Genomic DNA, 15,150 nt, shown 5'->3' with positions numbered 1-15,150 from the left:
GCAGGACAATGCAAAGGATATTGATATTCTAAGTCAGCAGTTTAAATATCAAGAGTGTCCTGGAGAAGGTAGCCAGGGTCTCTGCACCTGGTGCATTAAATAAATGGTATATCCCCCTCTCAGAAGGAAGGCGCACGAGGGACAGAAAACCCACAACTCACTTCTGCAGTACCCTGTCCTATTTGCAGCAGAGCCTTCGGTCTTTGCTTTGGAAGGACACGCCGGTTGTGTAGTTGGGAGGTCTAAAATCAAGGAGTAAAGCTTCTCAAGCTGCTTCTCACTGTACAACAATAATTAATCTCAAGGGGGAAAGAGACGGTGTCTTCAATGCAAGTACAGCGACAAGAGTTCTCAAAGCTACCCAATAGGACTAAATGCAGCTACATAAATAATCAGATTCTCTGACAACCCCCTGCCCTATTGAGGCAGATACTGTAACATCTTCCAATTTTAATCTGAGCACCGAGAAAATAAAGATTCCTTCTATACTCTAACATATTCCCAACCCCCAGTTGGGGCAGCATCATTTTCTGCATCTTTCATTCTTCCATTAGCTATCTTTCTACACTGAAAATACTGACAGCAGCCTTGTTCTGTGAGCATGTTCCCAGTAGGAATTTGGTAAAGACTGCCAGGAGGAAAGTTTAAAACATACAGCCAGACTGCATAAACACTAAATCAGTGGTGTTCAATTGGTTTGTATGCCAAATATGGCTGTCGGGTGTTTTCAGGCAGCATTTTGCTAGCTTTTGTATATTCACATACATGCCAGTTCTTCCAAACCACCAAATCTGATAGGGGAATACACCATTACCCATGTCTATAACATGTAGGACACATTTTACCCATTTTGCACAATTTGTCCTATTGTTTTACAAATTCATGGCATGATGTCAGGTCTGCTGTTAGAAAACATGATTTAATGTAATGTTTACCTATACAATAAGGAAATGTTTCCCAATACAACAAGGTACAGTTGAATTTAATGTTGCTGTGCCTGGAAGGGTAAAAATCTACAGTTAGATTCATACTGGACAAAAAAGGTGTTTGTGGGGTTTGGCTTCAATTCCAACTGTGATTCTATTGTGCTTAGAGGGGGATATGGTATGAAGGGTAAATAAACCAGTAGTGATTGCTTATCAACTGGGGCCTTGAAAGGTAGTGAAGCTTTTAAGTTTTAGTTCAGCCATATGCAGTGGAGATAGGTAGTCAGAAAGAAAACAGCTCTCCTTAGAAGTAGTTGGTTTAGAAGACGAGAGGGGGAACATCTCAGCTATGCTGGAAGAAAAGCCATACTATGGAATAACGATTAAGAAAGTAGGTGCAAGACAGCTAGTTAGTGAAACTAGAGAAAAAAAAGTTTCCAAGAAGGCTGGAGTTAATGGAACAGAGAAAACTGGGAAGCAGAACAGAGTATTGTTTTAATGTCATGAGGCTAGAAAGTAATCTGCCGGAAAAGTTCAAGACATTGAACTCAGTCTTAAGCGTTAATTAAGCACCAAGGTAACCTGAAGGCAAAACCTTGACGGAAACAGCAGAATGGAGGGATTTTAAAGTAAGACATTGAAAGCAAAATTTGAAACTCTAAACCAGAGTTCATTGAGACAAGGAAACTCAGTAATCTTTTGGGGGGGGGGGGGGGGGGGGGGGGGGGGGGGGGGGGGGGGGGGGAAAGAGAAATCCACTACATTCACTTGGGTTCAGGGAAGAGCATGCCTGACCACAGTCATCATGTGTGATAATGAGACAATAGTTTTAAGATGCACTTTGTATCAGTGTTAATCTTAAAACCATGTGTATGAAGGGGTGGGGAAGCAAAGGGGATGGTGTCGTAATCCAATTTTCCCATGTTAAACTGTGACTGTTCCTCCATGTTTTATACAATAGTCTTTTGAGCCAGGGTTCCATTCCGGGATCTTCTCATCCAGTTATCTGCCCGTTACACCCCCCCCAAAATCCAGTTCTATCAACTGGGATCGTATTCACGCATGCTCTCTTTCCTTCCCCCCCCAAACCACCATGCCAAAGAGCACCCTTTTATTCAATTCAAGCCAAAGTTCCTAAAAAGGGGCTGCTTTAGCAGTGGGCTAAACAGCTGGCTTGTAATGCATCACAAGGCCAGCAGCGCTGGTTCAATTCCTGTATCAGCCTCCCCAAACAAATGCCAGAATGTGGCGACTAGGGGCTTTTCACTAACTTCATTGAAGCCTACTTGTGACAATCAGCGATTATTATTAATTACTATAAATGGAAACAGAAATCTGCAAGAGTTCCCTTGAACGTGGTGACATAGGAGAGTGCAGAATGACCATATGCAGTTATGATAATCGTCTTTACTGTCACAAGTAGGCTTCCATTAACACTGTAAAAGTTGTGAAAATCCCCTAGTTACCCCACTACAACACCTGCTTCGGGTATACGGAGGGAGAATTCAGAATGTCCAATTCACCTAACAGGCACATCTTTCAGGACTTGAGGAAACAAAGAGCACCCGGAGGAAACCCATGCAGACACCGGGTGTGCAGACTCCGCGCAGACAGTGACCCAAGCCGAGAATCGAACCCAGATCACTGGTGCTGGGAAGCAACAGTGTTGCCAATCATATCAACAGATCAAGTGGATCATTTAAACATCAATATGGAAAAGCACGGCGAGTGTCAAATGTTTTTCCTTGGGATTTGCAGGCAGAATTAAGATTGTGGATCCAGATGCTCCACATTTACCAAAGCACAAAAATCAAGGTGGACACAGTGCAGTAGCCAATAAGTACTCAGCATCATGGTGTCAGTCAAATGAGTCCCAGTCTGCCCTCAGATGGATGCAAAATATTTCACTGGCTATTTTGCAGAGCAGGGAAGTTATGCCTGGTGTCTTGCCCAATATCTATCCCTTAGGCAACAGTACAAAAGCAACATGGTCATCACATTATTATATCAAGACCTTGCCAGGTGCAAACTAGTTGCCATGTTTCTGACAGTACAACAATGGCACCAGTCCAATACTCCACTGTCAAAGTCAAAAATAGCTGTAATAGTTAAAGCTAGGTCCCCTCTTTGATATAATAAAACTGGACCATTTCAAGCCGAACATAGGAAATAGAAGGCCATTTGGCCTGCCGAGTCTGCTCTGCCATTCAAAGGCCGATTATGCCACATTCCTCACCTCCCCTACCCAATCTCCTTTGATGCAACTGGTATCCAGAAATCTTGAACACAATTAAGCAGCCACACTCCAGAGAAATCACCCCCAGTGAAGAATTTCCACCTCATCTGAGCCTTAAATGGCCTGTCCCTTGGTATGCAAAGAAGTTCACTACCCAAGTACTATGCGGTCATGCAAAATAAAATTAAAGTTAGAAGGTCACTGGTGTCATGCGAGTGTACCTTTAAGAAATGTGTGTGTTTACTACTGCAGTGATGTCAGAGTGGGTGGAGCTGGGCTGTCAGCTTTTTTTGAGCAGGCTGCAGGATGTGTTAGTTTTGTTTTCAGAGCCAGATAGCTGCAGTCGCAGCCAGAAGGTGTATGAATCTCTGTAATCTATAAATCAATCCTGTTGATTTAAAACTAATTAACAGTAGTGACTTTAACCGGATGTGCGTTTGGCAAAGGGTGTTTTAAGTCTTCTGGGTGTTAAAAAGGAAAGCTTAAAGGATTACTTAGTATTGTATTCTTATGGGGTTGTATTTGGATTAATGCTTGCTAAGATGTTCACTATATGTTTTAAAAAAGGTTAACTTGAGTTCATAGAATAAACATTGTTTGGCTTTAAAAAATACTTTTCCATTTCTGCTGTACCACACCTGTAGAGTGGGCCGTGTTCCCCATATCACAACCTAGTAAAAGTTGTGGGTCAGGTGAACTCCATGATACACTTCGGGGTTCTCTAAACCCTGGCCCATAACACTGGATAGGTTGGAAATTCTTACCTAGCCTGAAGGAGAAACATTTTAAGGCTTGTTTACAGTCACATTTCAACATAATACCACTGAAAGGGAGCATGGCACATGCTCGAAGGAAAAAGAAAAGTGATCACCACATCCCCATGTGCAAATTAGGGGCCACATTTCCTACATTATAGTGCAACAATGACTACACTTCAATGTCTGCAAAGCACTTTTGAGACATCTGGCGGTCATGATAAACAGCTGTTTAATTTAAGGTCATACAATTCTTACTATTTTGGGAAGGAAACCACAACAGCAACAACAGCTGATGCACACAAAATAGTTAGCAAAGTTTTACATTGTGACCAAGATAACAGTACTAAAGTGCAACTATGTTAAGATTACAATACTAAGTGTATTTTCACAATTTAAACTAATTTATGGAAGAATTTTAATGAGGTGAAAAACATTCCCCAGCAGGTGCTCTCACTGGCAAAGCCTCACACAACATGCAATTTGCTCTAGGGTACACAAATTCAGTTTTTTTTTAAAAAGCTGAGTACATGATGCAATCGCATAGTGAATTTCATACAACCCAGGATTAGTCAAAAAAAGTAAAAGCAAATTACTGCAGATGTGAGAATTTGAAACAAAAAAAAATGCTGGACAATCTCAGCAGTTCAACAGCATCTGCTCATAGATAAGGGAACCAATGTTTTGAGTCTGGTTGACTGCAGCTTTGGACAAAGTCAAAAGGTACTATATGTTTTGTTAACTGGTAGATCTAAAAATCAGTTAGTTATACAAATTTTCTTCTGACATAGCTAGGCTGCAATTCTGGGTCTCTAGGAAGGGTAGGATATGAAATATATAATAATCACTTATTGTCACAAGTATGCTTCAAATGAAGTTACTGTGAAAAGCCCCGAGTCACCACATTCCAGCACCTGTTCAGGGAGGCAGTGTATGGGAATTGAACTCGTGCTGCTGGCTTTGCTCTGCATTACAAGCCAGCTGTTTAGCCCACTGTGCTAAAGCAGCCACACTAGAATGATAGCAAGAATGAATGGAGACAACAGGGCCCTAATAATTGTGATTTGCACTGTGTAGTGGTAGTGACAGAATGCACGCTTCAAGTACAGTTCACAAACACTAAAGGCAGTTGTTGCAAGCAATATTTTCCTTTGTTTCATTCCTGTTGTAAAATTTCTGGTAACTATTCCCATTGCAATGCTGCAGTACATCTCAAGTCCACTTTTAAAAGTCATTTGTACATGACTTGAAAGTGTTTTTCTTCAATCAAAATCTAGTGGTGTTCCTCAAACAAATTTGGATAAATTAATGACTTTCATGTCACAGATAACGTGCTGACTAGGCAGAATTTATAAATGCTTCAAACAAAGCTCAAGAGTTCAGCAATGATCCAACTTACATGAGTTTCATACGGACCATAGCATTTCCAATTACTTTGGCACAATTTACTTCATATAAAATGTTCATATTTTTGAACCAAGTTCAGTAAGTCTAAGGACTAAAAGACAGTTACCAAACCAGCACAGAAGACGAAGCATTTTTTGCAAAGTTTAACATTTAGCCAAAAATCGTGAATTTCGTCCACTTGAAACAAATCCAAAAAATGTAATGTGCAGCTGACAACCAACCCCCCTCACCTGCAACTCTTGCAGCACGATTGTAAATATATGGAAACAAACGGTGCAGCTTTGAACACCTGGATACTCACTAATGGCATATTTGAGATTGAGTAATTCCATTTCTGTAGTATTGGACACTTAACTGACCTCCCTTGAGGAGTGGAAGCAGAGATGCCATATGCTCCCAATGCTGTATATGAAATATTTTTAATTACTCAAAGTTTACTTTACATTCTTCCCCATTTTGTTAATGGACTTCTTCCATTGTTCTCAGGGATCCTCCAGTACCTTCCACTAGAAGTACGGGGGTGGAAGTCACACTTTAAACCCATTCTCAAAAATAAAACACATGCAAACTCAACTGAGATCAGGAAACCCAAGCCAAGCTTTGCAGGTTTATGACAGCTGCAGCACTCCGAACAGCTGCAAAAGCTAGCCCCCAGGTGAAGAAATAGTTTAGTGCAAATCAGAATCAGACAAGGGATCATCTTATCTGTTCAGGTCAGCTATTCACTACATAAAGTGTGCAGAGTCACCTTGGGAACATGCGTTTCAGAACGTTGAACCATCATATCTTCCAATGTAGATAGTCACTTCAGAAAGAACAAGCCCCTGAGATACAGGCAGCATACCAATAGTGGAGACACTCACACTATTGCTTGATACCAGACACTAAGAATCTACACGGGTGGGGGTGGGCAGGGTTTGCCCGGAGCCACTTTGAGCCCTACTCTAGTCTCCCCCAAAGACGATAGAAGCACATTTCAAATTTAAGGATTTGCAAAAAGCCTAGTATAAATGGCTGCCCACGCAACAAACAAAACTATGTCCTTTATACCCTCCAAATCAGAGAAGACTCACCAGTTCTCAAATGAGATATTTCCAACTCAGTTGATTCAAAATCAAAAAATTACATTGAAGAGGACAGACAATTCTGAATGAGATGCCAGTGCCAGTCAATCCAGTCCTTGTGTGGGAGGGAATGCAGGGGGGGGGGGGGGGTGCTCAGCCAGTCCAGTCCCTATCTGGGAAGGCAGTGCGGGGACCCGACCAGTCCCCGTCTGGGGGGCAGCAGGGGAACAGTCCAGTCTGAAAGAGAAAATGCTGGAAAATCTCAGCAGGTCTGGCAGCATCTGTAGGAAGATAAAAGAGCCAACGTTTCACACCCAATGACTCTTTGTCAAAGCTATAAGACAGAGAAAGTGGGAAATATTTATATTGTGGAGGGAGAATGAAAGAGTCATAGCCACAGAAACCCAGGGAAACAGTGCTAACATCCACAGAAACCAAGGGGAAAAAAGAGTGCTAATGCCAGTCCCCAGAGAGGACAAAAGGTGAGGCCAAACAGCAGCAAAACTATCAGAGACTAAACTGTGACAGGTGGAGATGAGAGAGGAGGGGAAGGGGGAAGCAAAGGAGAGAAGGGATAAGGAAAGGTGGATAAGATGGGGGGGGGGGGGGGGTGAAGAGGGGCAGGGTTAAGGAAACGTGGTTAAGATGGGGGGGGGGGGGGGCTTGAACATATATTAAGACAAAAAAGAAATGGTAAAACAGTTGAAATGAAATGGGATGAAAACAAATGGATCGAGGTGGGAGAGAGCTAATCATCTAAGTTTTTGAATTTGATGTTGAGACCGAAAGATTGTAGCCGCGTGCCTAACTGGAAGACGAGATGCTATTCCTCCAGTTTGCATTGAGCTTCACTAGAACATTGCAGCAGGCCAAGGACAGACATGTGGGCATGGGAGCAGGGTCTTCTATTGAAATGGCAAGCAACACAAGGTCAGGATCTTGAATGCACACAGACTGAAGGTGCTCAGCAAAGAGATCACCCAGTCTGTGTTTGGTCTCTCAGATAGAGGAGACTACTCTCCTCCACCCAGTACCTGTCCCATCACCCAATGCACCTTCCTATGCAATCGCAGGTGGTGTAACACCTGCCCCTTTACCTCTTCCATGCTTAACATCCCAGGCCCAAAACGTTTCACTTGGACCTCTCCCAATCTGGTCTATTGCATTCGCTGCTCCCAATGTGGTCTCCTCTATATCGGAGACACCAAACGCAGACTGGTATATACATCTTACCCCTTCTCCTCTCATCTCCATCTGTCACATTTTAGCCTCTGATGTTAATTTCTCTCACACCTTTTGTTCTCGTTCATTCTCCCTCCACAAGTGGGAAATATTTACATTTCCCACTTTCTCTTGTCTTATAGCTTTGACAAAGTCATTGGACTCGAAACATTGGCTCTTTTCTCTCCCTACAGATGCTGCCAGACCTGCTAAGATTTTCCAGCATGTTCGCTTTAGTTTCAGATTTCAGCATCCGCAGTAATTTGTTTTTATTATTTTGAAAAGTCCAGTCAAGTCCCCGTCTGGGAAGGCAGTACAGGGGGCCAAGCCAGTCCAGTCCCCGTCTGGGAAGGCAGAATTGAGAGAGGGGAGGGCAGCCAGTCACTGCCTGGGAGTCAGTGTTGGGGGAAGCAGTCTCTGTCTGTGAGGCAGTGTAGGGGGGGGGCAGAGCCCGTCTGGGAGACTGTCTAGAGCGGGGGGGGGGGGGGGGGGGGGGGTGTCCCTGTCCGGGAGACAGTGTAGGGGGACAGGGTCTGTCCGGGAGACAGTGTAGGGGGACAGGGTCTGTCCGGGAGACAGTGTAGGGGGACAGGGTCTGTCCGGGAGACAGTGTAGGGGGACAGGGTCTGTCCGGGAGACAGTGTAGGGGGACAGGGTCTGTCCGGGAGACAGTGTAGGGGGACAGGGTCTGTCCGGGAGACAGTGTAGGGGGACAGGGTCTGTCCGGGAGACAGTGTAGGGGGACAGGGTCTGTCCGGGAGACAGTGTAGGGGGACAGGGTCTGTCCGGGAGACAGTGTAGGGGGACAGGGTCTGTCCGGGAGACAGTGTAGGGGGACAGGGTCTGTCCGGGAGACAGTGTAGGGGGACAGGGTCTGTCCGGGAGACAGTGTAGGGGGACAGGGTCTGTCCGGGAGACAGTGTAGGGGGACAGGGTCTGTCCGGGAGACAGTGTAGGGGGACAGGGTCTGTCCGGGAGACAGTGTAGGGGGACAGGGTCTGTCCGGGAGACAGTGTAGGGGGACAGGGTCTGTCCGGGAGACAGTGTAGGGGGACAGGGTCTGTCCGGGAGACAGTGTAGGGGGACAGGGTCTGTCCGGGAGACAGTGTAGGGGGACAGGGTCTGTCCGGGAGACAGTGTAGGGGGACAGGGTCTGTCCGGGAGACAGTGTAGGGGGACAGGGTCTGTCCGGGAGACAGTGTAGGGGGACAGGGTCTGTCCGGGAGACAGTGTAGGGGGACAGGGTCTGTCCGGGAGACAGTGTAGGGGGACAGGGTCTGTCCGGGAGACAGTGTAGGGGGACAGGGTCTGTCCGGGAGACAGTGTAGGGGGACAGGGTCTGTCCGGGAGACAGTGTAGGGGGACAGGGTCTGTCCGGGAGACAGTGTAGGGGGACAGGGTCTGTCCGGGAGACAGTGTAGGGGGACAGGGTCTGTCCGGGAGACAGTGTAGGGGGACAGGGTCTGTCCGGGAGACAGTGTAGGGGGACAGGGTCTGTCCGGGAGACAGTGTAGGGGGACAGGGTCTGTCCGGGAGACAGTGTAGGGGGACAGGGTCTGTCCGGGAGACAGTGTAGGGGGACAGGGTCTGTCCGGGAGACAGTGTAGGGGGACAGGGTCTGTCCGGGAGACAGTGTAGGGGGACAGGGTCTGTCCGGGAGACAGTGTAGGGGGACAGGGTCTGTCCGGGAGACAGTGTAGGGGGACAGGGTCTGTCCGGGAGACAGTGTAGGGGGACAGGGTCTGTCCGGGAGACAGTGTAGGGGGACAGGGTCTGTCCGGGAGACAGTGTAGGGGGACAGGGTCTGTCCGGGAGACAGTGTAGGGGGACAGGGTCTGTCCGGGAGACAGTGTAGGGGGACAGGGTCTGTCCGGGAGACAGTGTAGGGGGACAGGGTCTGTCCGGGAGACAGTGTAGGGGGACAGGGTCTGTCCGGGAGACAGTGTAGGGGGACAGGGTCTGTCCGGGAGACAGTGTAGGGGGACAGGGTCTGTCCGGGAGACAGTGTAGGGGGACAGGGTCTGTCCGGGAGACAGTGTAGGGGGACAGGGTCTGTCCGGGAGACAGTGTAGGGGGACAGGGTCTGTCCGGGAGACAGTGTAGGGGGACAGGGTCTGTCCGGGAGACAGTGTAGGGGGACAGGGTCTGTCCGGGAGACAGTGTAGGGGGACAGGGTCTGTCCGGGAGACAGTGTAGGGGGACAGGGTCTGTCCGGGAGACAGTGTAGGGGGACAGGGTCTGTCCGGGAGACAGTGTAGGGGGACAGGGTCTGTCCGGGAGACAGTGTAGGGGGACAGGGTCTGTCCGGGAGACAGTGTAGGGGGACAGGGTCTGTCCGGGAGACAGTGTAGGGGGACAGGGTCTGTCCGGGAGACAGTGTAGGGGGACAGGGTCTGTCCGGGAGACAGTGTAGGGGGACAGGGTCTGTCCGGGAGACAGTGTAGGGGGACAGGGTCTGTCCGGGAGACAGTGTAGGGGGACAGGGTCTGTCCGGGAGACAGTGTAGGGGGACAGGGTCTGTCCGGGAGACAGTGTAGGGGGACAGGGTCTGTCCGGGAGACAGTGTAGGGGGACAGGGTCTGTCCGGGAGACAGTGTAGGGGGACAGGGTCTGTCCGGGAGACAGTGTAGGGGGACAGGGTCTGTCCGGGAGACAGTGTAGGGGGACAGGGTCTGTCCGGGAGACAGTGTAGGGGGACAGGGTCTGTCCGGGAGACAGTGTAGGGGGACAGGGTCTGTCCGGGAGACAGTGTAGGGGGACAGGGTCTGTCCGGGAGACAGTGTAGGGGGACAGGGTCTGTCCGGGAGACAGTGTAGGGGGACAGGGTCTGTCCGGGAGACAGTGTAGGGGGACAGGGTCTGTCCGGGAGACAGTGTAGGGGGACAGGGTCTGTCCGGGAGACAGTGTAGGGGGACAGGGTCTGTCCGGGAGACAGTGTAGGGGGACAGGGTCTGTCCGGGAGACAGTGTAGGGGGACAGGGTCTGTCCGGGAGACAGTGTAGGGGGACAGGGTCTGTCCGGGAGACAGTGTAGGGGGACAGGGTCTGTCCGGGAGACAGTGTAGGGGGACAGGGTCTGTCCGGGAGACAGTGTAGGGGGACAGGGTCTGTCCGGGAGACAGTGTAGGGGGACAGGGTCTGTCCGGGAGACAGTGTAGGGGGACAGGGTCTGTCCGGGAGACAGTGTAGGGGGACAGGGTCTGTCCGGGAGACAGTGTAGGGGGACAGGGTCTGTCCGGGAGACAGTGTAGGGGGACAGGGTCTGTCCGGGAGACAGTGTAGGGGGACAGGGTCTGTCCGGGAGACAGTGTAGGGGGACAGGGTCTGTCCGGGAGACAGTGTAGGGGGACAGGGTCTGTCCGGGAGACAGTGTAGGGGGACAGGGTCTGTCCGGGAGACAGTGTAGGGGGACAGGGTCTGTCCGGGAGACAGTGTAGGGGGACAGGGTCTGTCCGGGAGACAGTGTAGGGGGACAGGGTCTGTCCGGGAGACAGTGTAGGGGGACAGGGTCTGTCCGGGAGACAGTGTAGGGGGACAGGGTCTGTCCGGGAGACAGTGTAGGGGGACAGGGTCTGTCCGGGAGACAGTGTAGGGGGACAGGGTCTGTCCGGGAGACAGTGTAGGGGGACAGGGTCTGTCCGGGAGACAGTGTAGGGGGACAGGGTCTGTCCGGGAGACAGTGTAGGGGGACAGGGTCTGTCCGGGAGACAGTGTAGGGGGACAGGGTCTGTCCGGGAGACAGTGTAGGGGGACAGGGTCTGTCCGGGAGACAGTGTAGGGGGACAGGGTCTGTCCGGGAGACAGTGTAGGGGGACAGGGTCTGTCCGGGAGACAGTGTAGGGGGACAGGGTCTGTCCGGGAGACAGTGTAGGGGGACAGGGTCTGTCCGGGAGACAGTGTAGGGGGACAGGGTCTGTCCGGGAGACAGTGTAGGGGGACAGGGTCTGTCCGGGAGACAGTGTAGGGGGACAGGGTCTGTCCGGGAGACAGTGTAGGGGGACAGGGTCTGTCCGGGAGACAGTGTAGGGGGACAGGGTCTGTCCGGGAGACAGTGTAGGGGGACAGGGTCTGTCCGGGAGACAGTGTAGGGGGACAGGGTCTGTCCGGGAGACAGTGTAGGGGGACAGGGTCTGTCCGGGAGACAGTGTAGGGGGACAGGGTCTGTCCGGGAGACAGTGTAGGGGGACAGGGTCTGTCCGGGAGACAGTGTAGGGGGACAGGGTCTGTCCGGGAGACAGTGTAGGGGGACAGGGTCTGTCCGGGAGACAGTGTAGGGGGACAGGGTCTGTCCGGGAGACAGTGTAGGGGGACAGGGTCTGTCCGGGAGACAGTGTAGGGGGACAGGGTCTGTCCGGGAGACAGTGTAGGGGGACAGGGTCTGTCCGGGAGACAGTGTAGGGGGACAGGGTCTGTCCGGGAGACAGTGTAGGGGGACAGGGTCTGTCCGGGAGACAGTGTAGGGGGACAGGGTCTGTCCGGGAGACAGTGTAGGGGGACAGGGTCTGTCCGGGAGACAGTGTAGGGGGACAGGGTCTGTCCGGGAGACAGTGTAGGGGGACAGGGTCTGTCCGGGAGACAGTGTAGGGGGACAGGGTCTGTCCGGGAGACAGTGTAGGGGGACAGGGTCTGTCCGGGAGACAGTGTAGGGGGACAGGGTCTGTCCGGGAGACAGTGTAGGGGGACAGGGTCTGTCCGGGAGACAGTGTAGGGGGACAGGGTCTGTCCGGGAGACAGTGTAGGGGGACAGGGTCTGTCCGGGAGACAGTGTAGGGGGACAGGGTCTGTCCGGGAGACAGTGTAGGGGGACAGGGTCTGTCCGGGAGACAGTGTAGGGGGACAGGGTCTGTCCGGGAGACAGTGTAGGGGGACAGGGTCTGTCCGGGAGACAGTGTAGGGGGACAGGGTCTGTCCGGGAGACAGTGTAGGGGGACAGGGTCTGTCCGGGAGACAGTGTAGGGGGACAGGGTCTGTCCGGGAGACAGTGTAGGGGGACAGGGTCTGTCCGGGAGACAGTGTGGTGGTGGGGGGGGGGGGGGCAGTCTGTGTCTGGGAGGCAGTGTTGGTGGGGGGGAGGCAGTCTCTGTCTAGGAGTCAGTGTTGGGGGGGGGGGGCGTCTATCTGGGAAGCAGTGTTGGGGGGGGGGGCGTCTATCTGGGAAGCAGTGTTGGGGGGGGGGGGGCGTCTATCTGGGAAGCAGTGTTGGGGGGGTGGGGCAGTCTGTCTGGGAGGCAGTGTTTGGGGGGGGGGGGGGGGGAAGAGAGAGGAGGAGGCAGTCTGTCTGGGAGGCAGGCAGTGTTGGGGGGGGGGGCAGTCTATGTCTGGGAGGCAGTGTTTGGGGGGGGGGGGGGGGTTGGCAGTCTCTGCCTGGGAAGCAGTGTTGGGGGGGGGGGGGCGTCTATCTGGGAAGCAGTGTTGGGGGGGTGGGGCAGTCTATCTGGGAGGCAGTGTTTGGGGGGGGGGGGGGGGGAAGAGAGAGGAGGAGGCAGTCTGTCTGGGAGGCAGGCAGTGTTGGGGGGGGGGGGGGCAGTCTATGTCTGGGAGGCAGTGTTTGGGGGGGGGGGGTTGGCAGTCTCTGCCTGGGAGGCAGTGTTGGGGAAGGAGGGGGTAGTCTCTGTCTGGGAGGCAGTGTTGGGGGGGGGGGGGGTCAGTCTCTGTCTAGGAGGCAATTTTTTTTTGGGGGGGGGGCGTCTGTCTGGGAAGCAGTGTTTGGGGGGGGGGGGCAGTCTGTCTGGGAGGCAGTGTTGGGGGGGGGGGGGGTGGGAGGGGGTAGTCTCTGCCTGGGAGGCAGTGTTGGGGGGGGGGGTAGTCTCTGTGTGGGAGACAGTCTAGAGGGCGGGGGGGGCAGTCTGTGTCTGGGAGGCAGTGTTGGGGGCGGGGGGGCAGTCTCTGTCTGGGAGGCAGGCAGTGTTTGGGGGGGGGGTCTCTGTCTGGGAGGCAGGCAGAGTTGGGGGGGGGGGGGCAGTCTCTGTCTGGGAGGCAGGCAGTGTTGGGGGAGGCAGGCAGTGTATGTCTGGGAGGCAGGCAGTGTTGAGGGGGCGGGAAGAACACTAGACCCTGCCTGGGAGGCAGTGTTGGGGGGGAGGAGGGGGTAGTCTCTGTCTGGGAGGCGCACGGTGCGGCAGTGAAGGGCTATCGATCCAGTTTGTGCTCTGGCACCAGCCGCCTGTCCAATGCAGCAGTGGCGCAGCCCCGCAGAGCGGGGGGGGGGGGGGGGGGGGGGGGCACCGCCTAAGACAAACAGAGAGATAAACTCACCAGAATTATAACTTAGTCATCTCTATCTCTTCTCCACATCACCGTGACTACAGAATGATACAGTGCAACAAAGTGATACATTGCGGCGCAATAACAATTGAAAGCTGCACCCCCACCCCTCACTCCTCACTCCCCTCCCCACTCCCCCCTCCTCCTCCTCGCCCCCCGCCCTTTCACCACGAAGTCAATTCTCCCCCTCACCTTTTGAAGTGTCTCCTCGGGGGCAGTGGGCTCCCGCTTGGGTTGTGGGGCTGGGGGGCTCCTGTCCTCCTCCTCCCCGGGGGGCACGGCTCCCTTCTCGGAATTTCCAGCCTTCTCCGGCTTCTGGGGGTCGCCCTCTCCGGCCCCGATCTCCTCCACGGGCAGCCCGCCTTTCGCCGTCTGCTGGTCCGCAGCCGGCGCTGCCTTCGCCTCCTCGGCGGCTTCTTCTCCGCCAGCGCCCGCCGCAGCCGCCACCTCCTCCTCCTCCCGCTCCCCGGCTCCGCTCTCCTCAACTTTGGAAGCCGCCGCCGCCGCCTCCTGCTCCCCGACACTGGCCGCCGAGGGTCTGAGCCTCATGTAGAGGGTGGCGATGAGGACGGCCAGCACGGTGAAGAGCAGCGGGACAGCCACATACACATCCACTGCCACGTCCATCGCCTCTCAGCCGCCGGGACACACACCACCACAACAACAAAGTGAACCAAGTCCCACCGCCACTGCGCTTTTAAGTAGCTCTACCGACCGCCCCACAGCCGCGGCTGATCCAAATCACAGATGACATGGAAAGATGAATCGGATTTTAAAGCAGATCGTCATTTCCTTCATCCCGCCCTCCACTTCTAGCATTTAAAGGCTCCGCTACCTCAAACAAAGGGCCAACATCATTGGCTTGTTCCTTGCCTGCTGCTCACTCTCTATTGCCACAATTAAGTTATCTCTTCCCAGCTCATAAAATGTTTTCATCTTCCAAAAAAAATGCTTTCCTTTTTATTATGGGGATTGGGGGGAGCATGCCTGGTCAGGGGTGCAGTGTCACTGAGCGAGGATACATTATAGGCTCCAACCGACTTCATAAAATCACTGAAACAAACTCTGGGATATATTAAAAAGTGCTCCTGGTAGGGGCACTGCCCAAAGGTAACAAAGAGCAACGGCTTCCGTGCTCGGTGGGCACCGCAGAGGGGTTGGACTGTTTCATCGACCCCAGTTTTGACATTTTGATTTAATGTTTTTAAGTTTCCGTTTCTTCTTTGTTCCTTTTGAGCTGTGCTCCGTCTGTTCTTTGGGAGTGGCCCCTTTTAATTT

The 15,150-nt window shown here is 52.5% G+C and overlaps 1 protein-coding gene across 10 annotated transcripts in view; it reads right to left on the bottom strand.

The window, feature by feature from the left end:
- LOC140395503 (uncharacterized) overlaps positions 1-14,652 on the bottom strand; it is a 143,439-nt gene extending 128,787 nt beyond the window's left edge. For 2 of the 10 annotated variants that reach the window (XR_011936208.1, XM_072483348.1), the window contains exon 1: positions 14,065-14,650. Coding sequence is in view for 9 of the 10 variants with exons in the window: in XM_072483348.1 (XP_072339449.1) it covers positions 14,065-14,499 (435 nt within the window). In the remaining variant the exon portion in view is untranslated. Of the gene's footprint in view, positions 1-14,064 lie in introns of all 10 variants that reach the window. The other 8 variants (XM_072483347.1, XM_072483350.1, XM_072483349.1 and 5 more) reach the window with 6 other exon arrangements.
- Positions 14,653-15,150: the final 498 nt, after the last annotated feature.

Source organism: Scyliorhinus torazame, chromosome 18, assembly GCF_047496885.1.
Source record: "Scyliorhinus torazame isolate Kashiwa2021f chromosome 18, sScyTor2.1, whole genome shotgun sequence".
Lineage (NCBI taxonomy): Eukaryota > Metazoa > Chordata > Chondrichthyes > Carcharhiniformes > Scyliorhinidae > Scyliorhinus > Scyliorhinus torazame.
The sequence above is the reverse complement of the archived record's forward strand: the minus strand, read 5'-3'. Positions and strand labels throughout refer to the sequence as shown.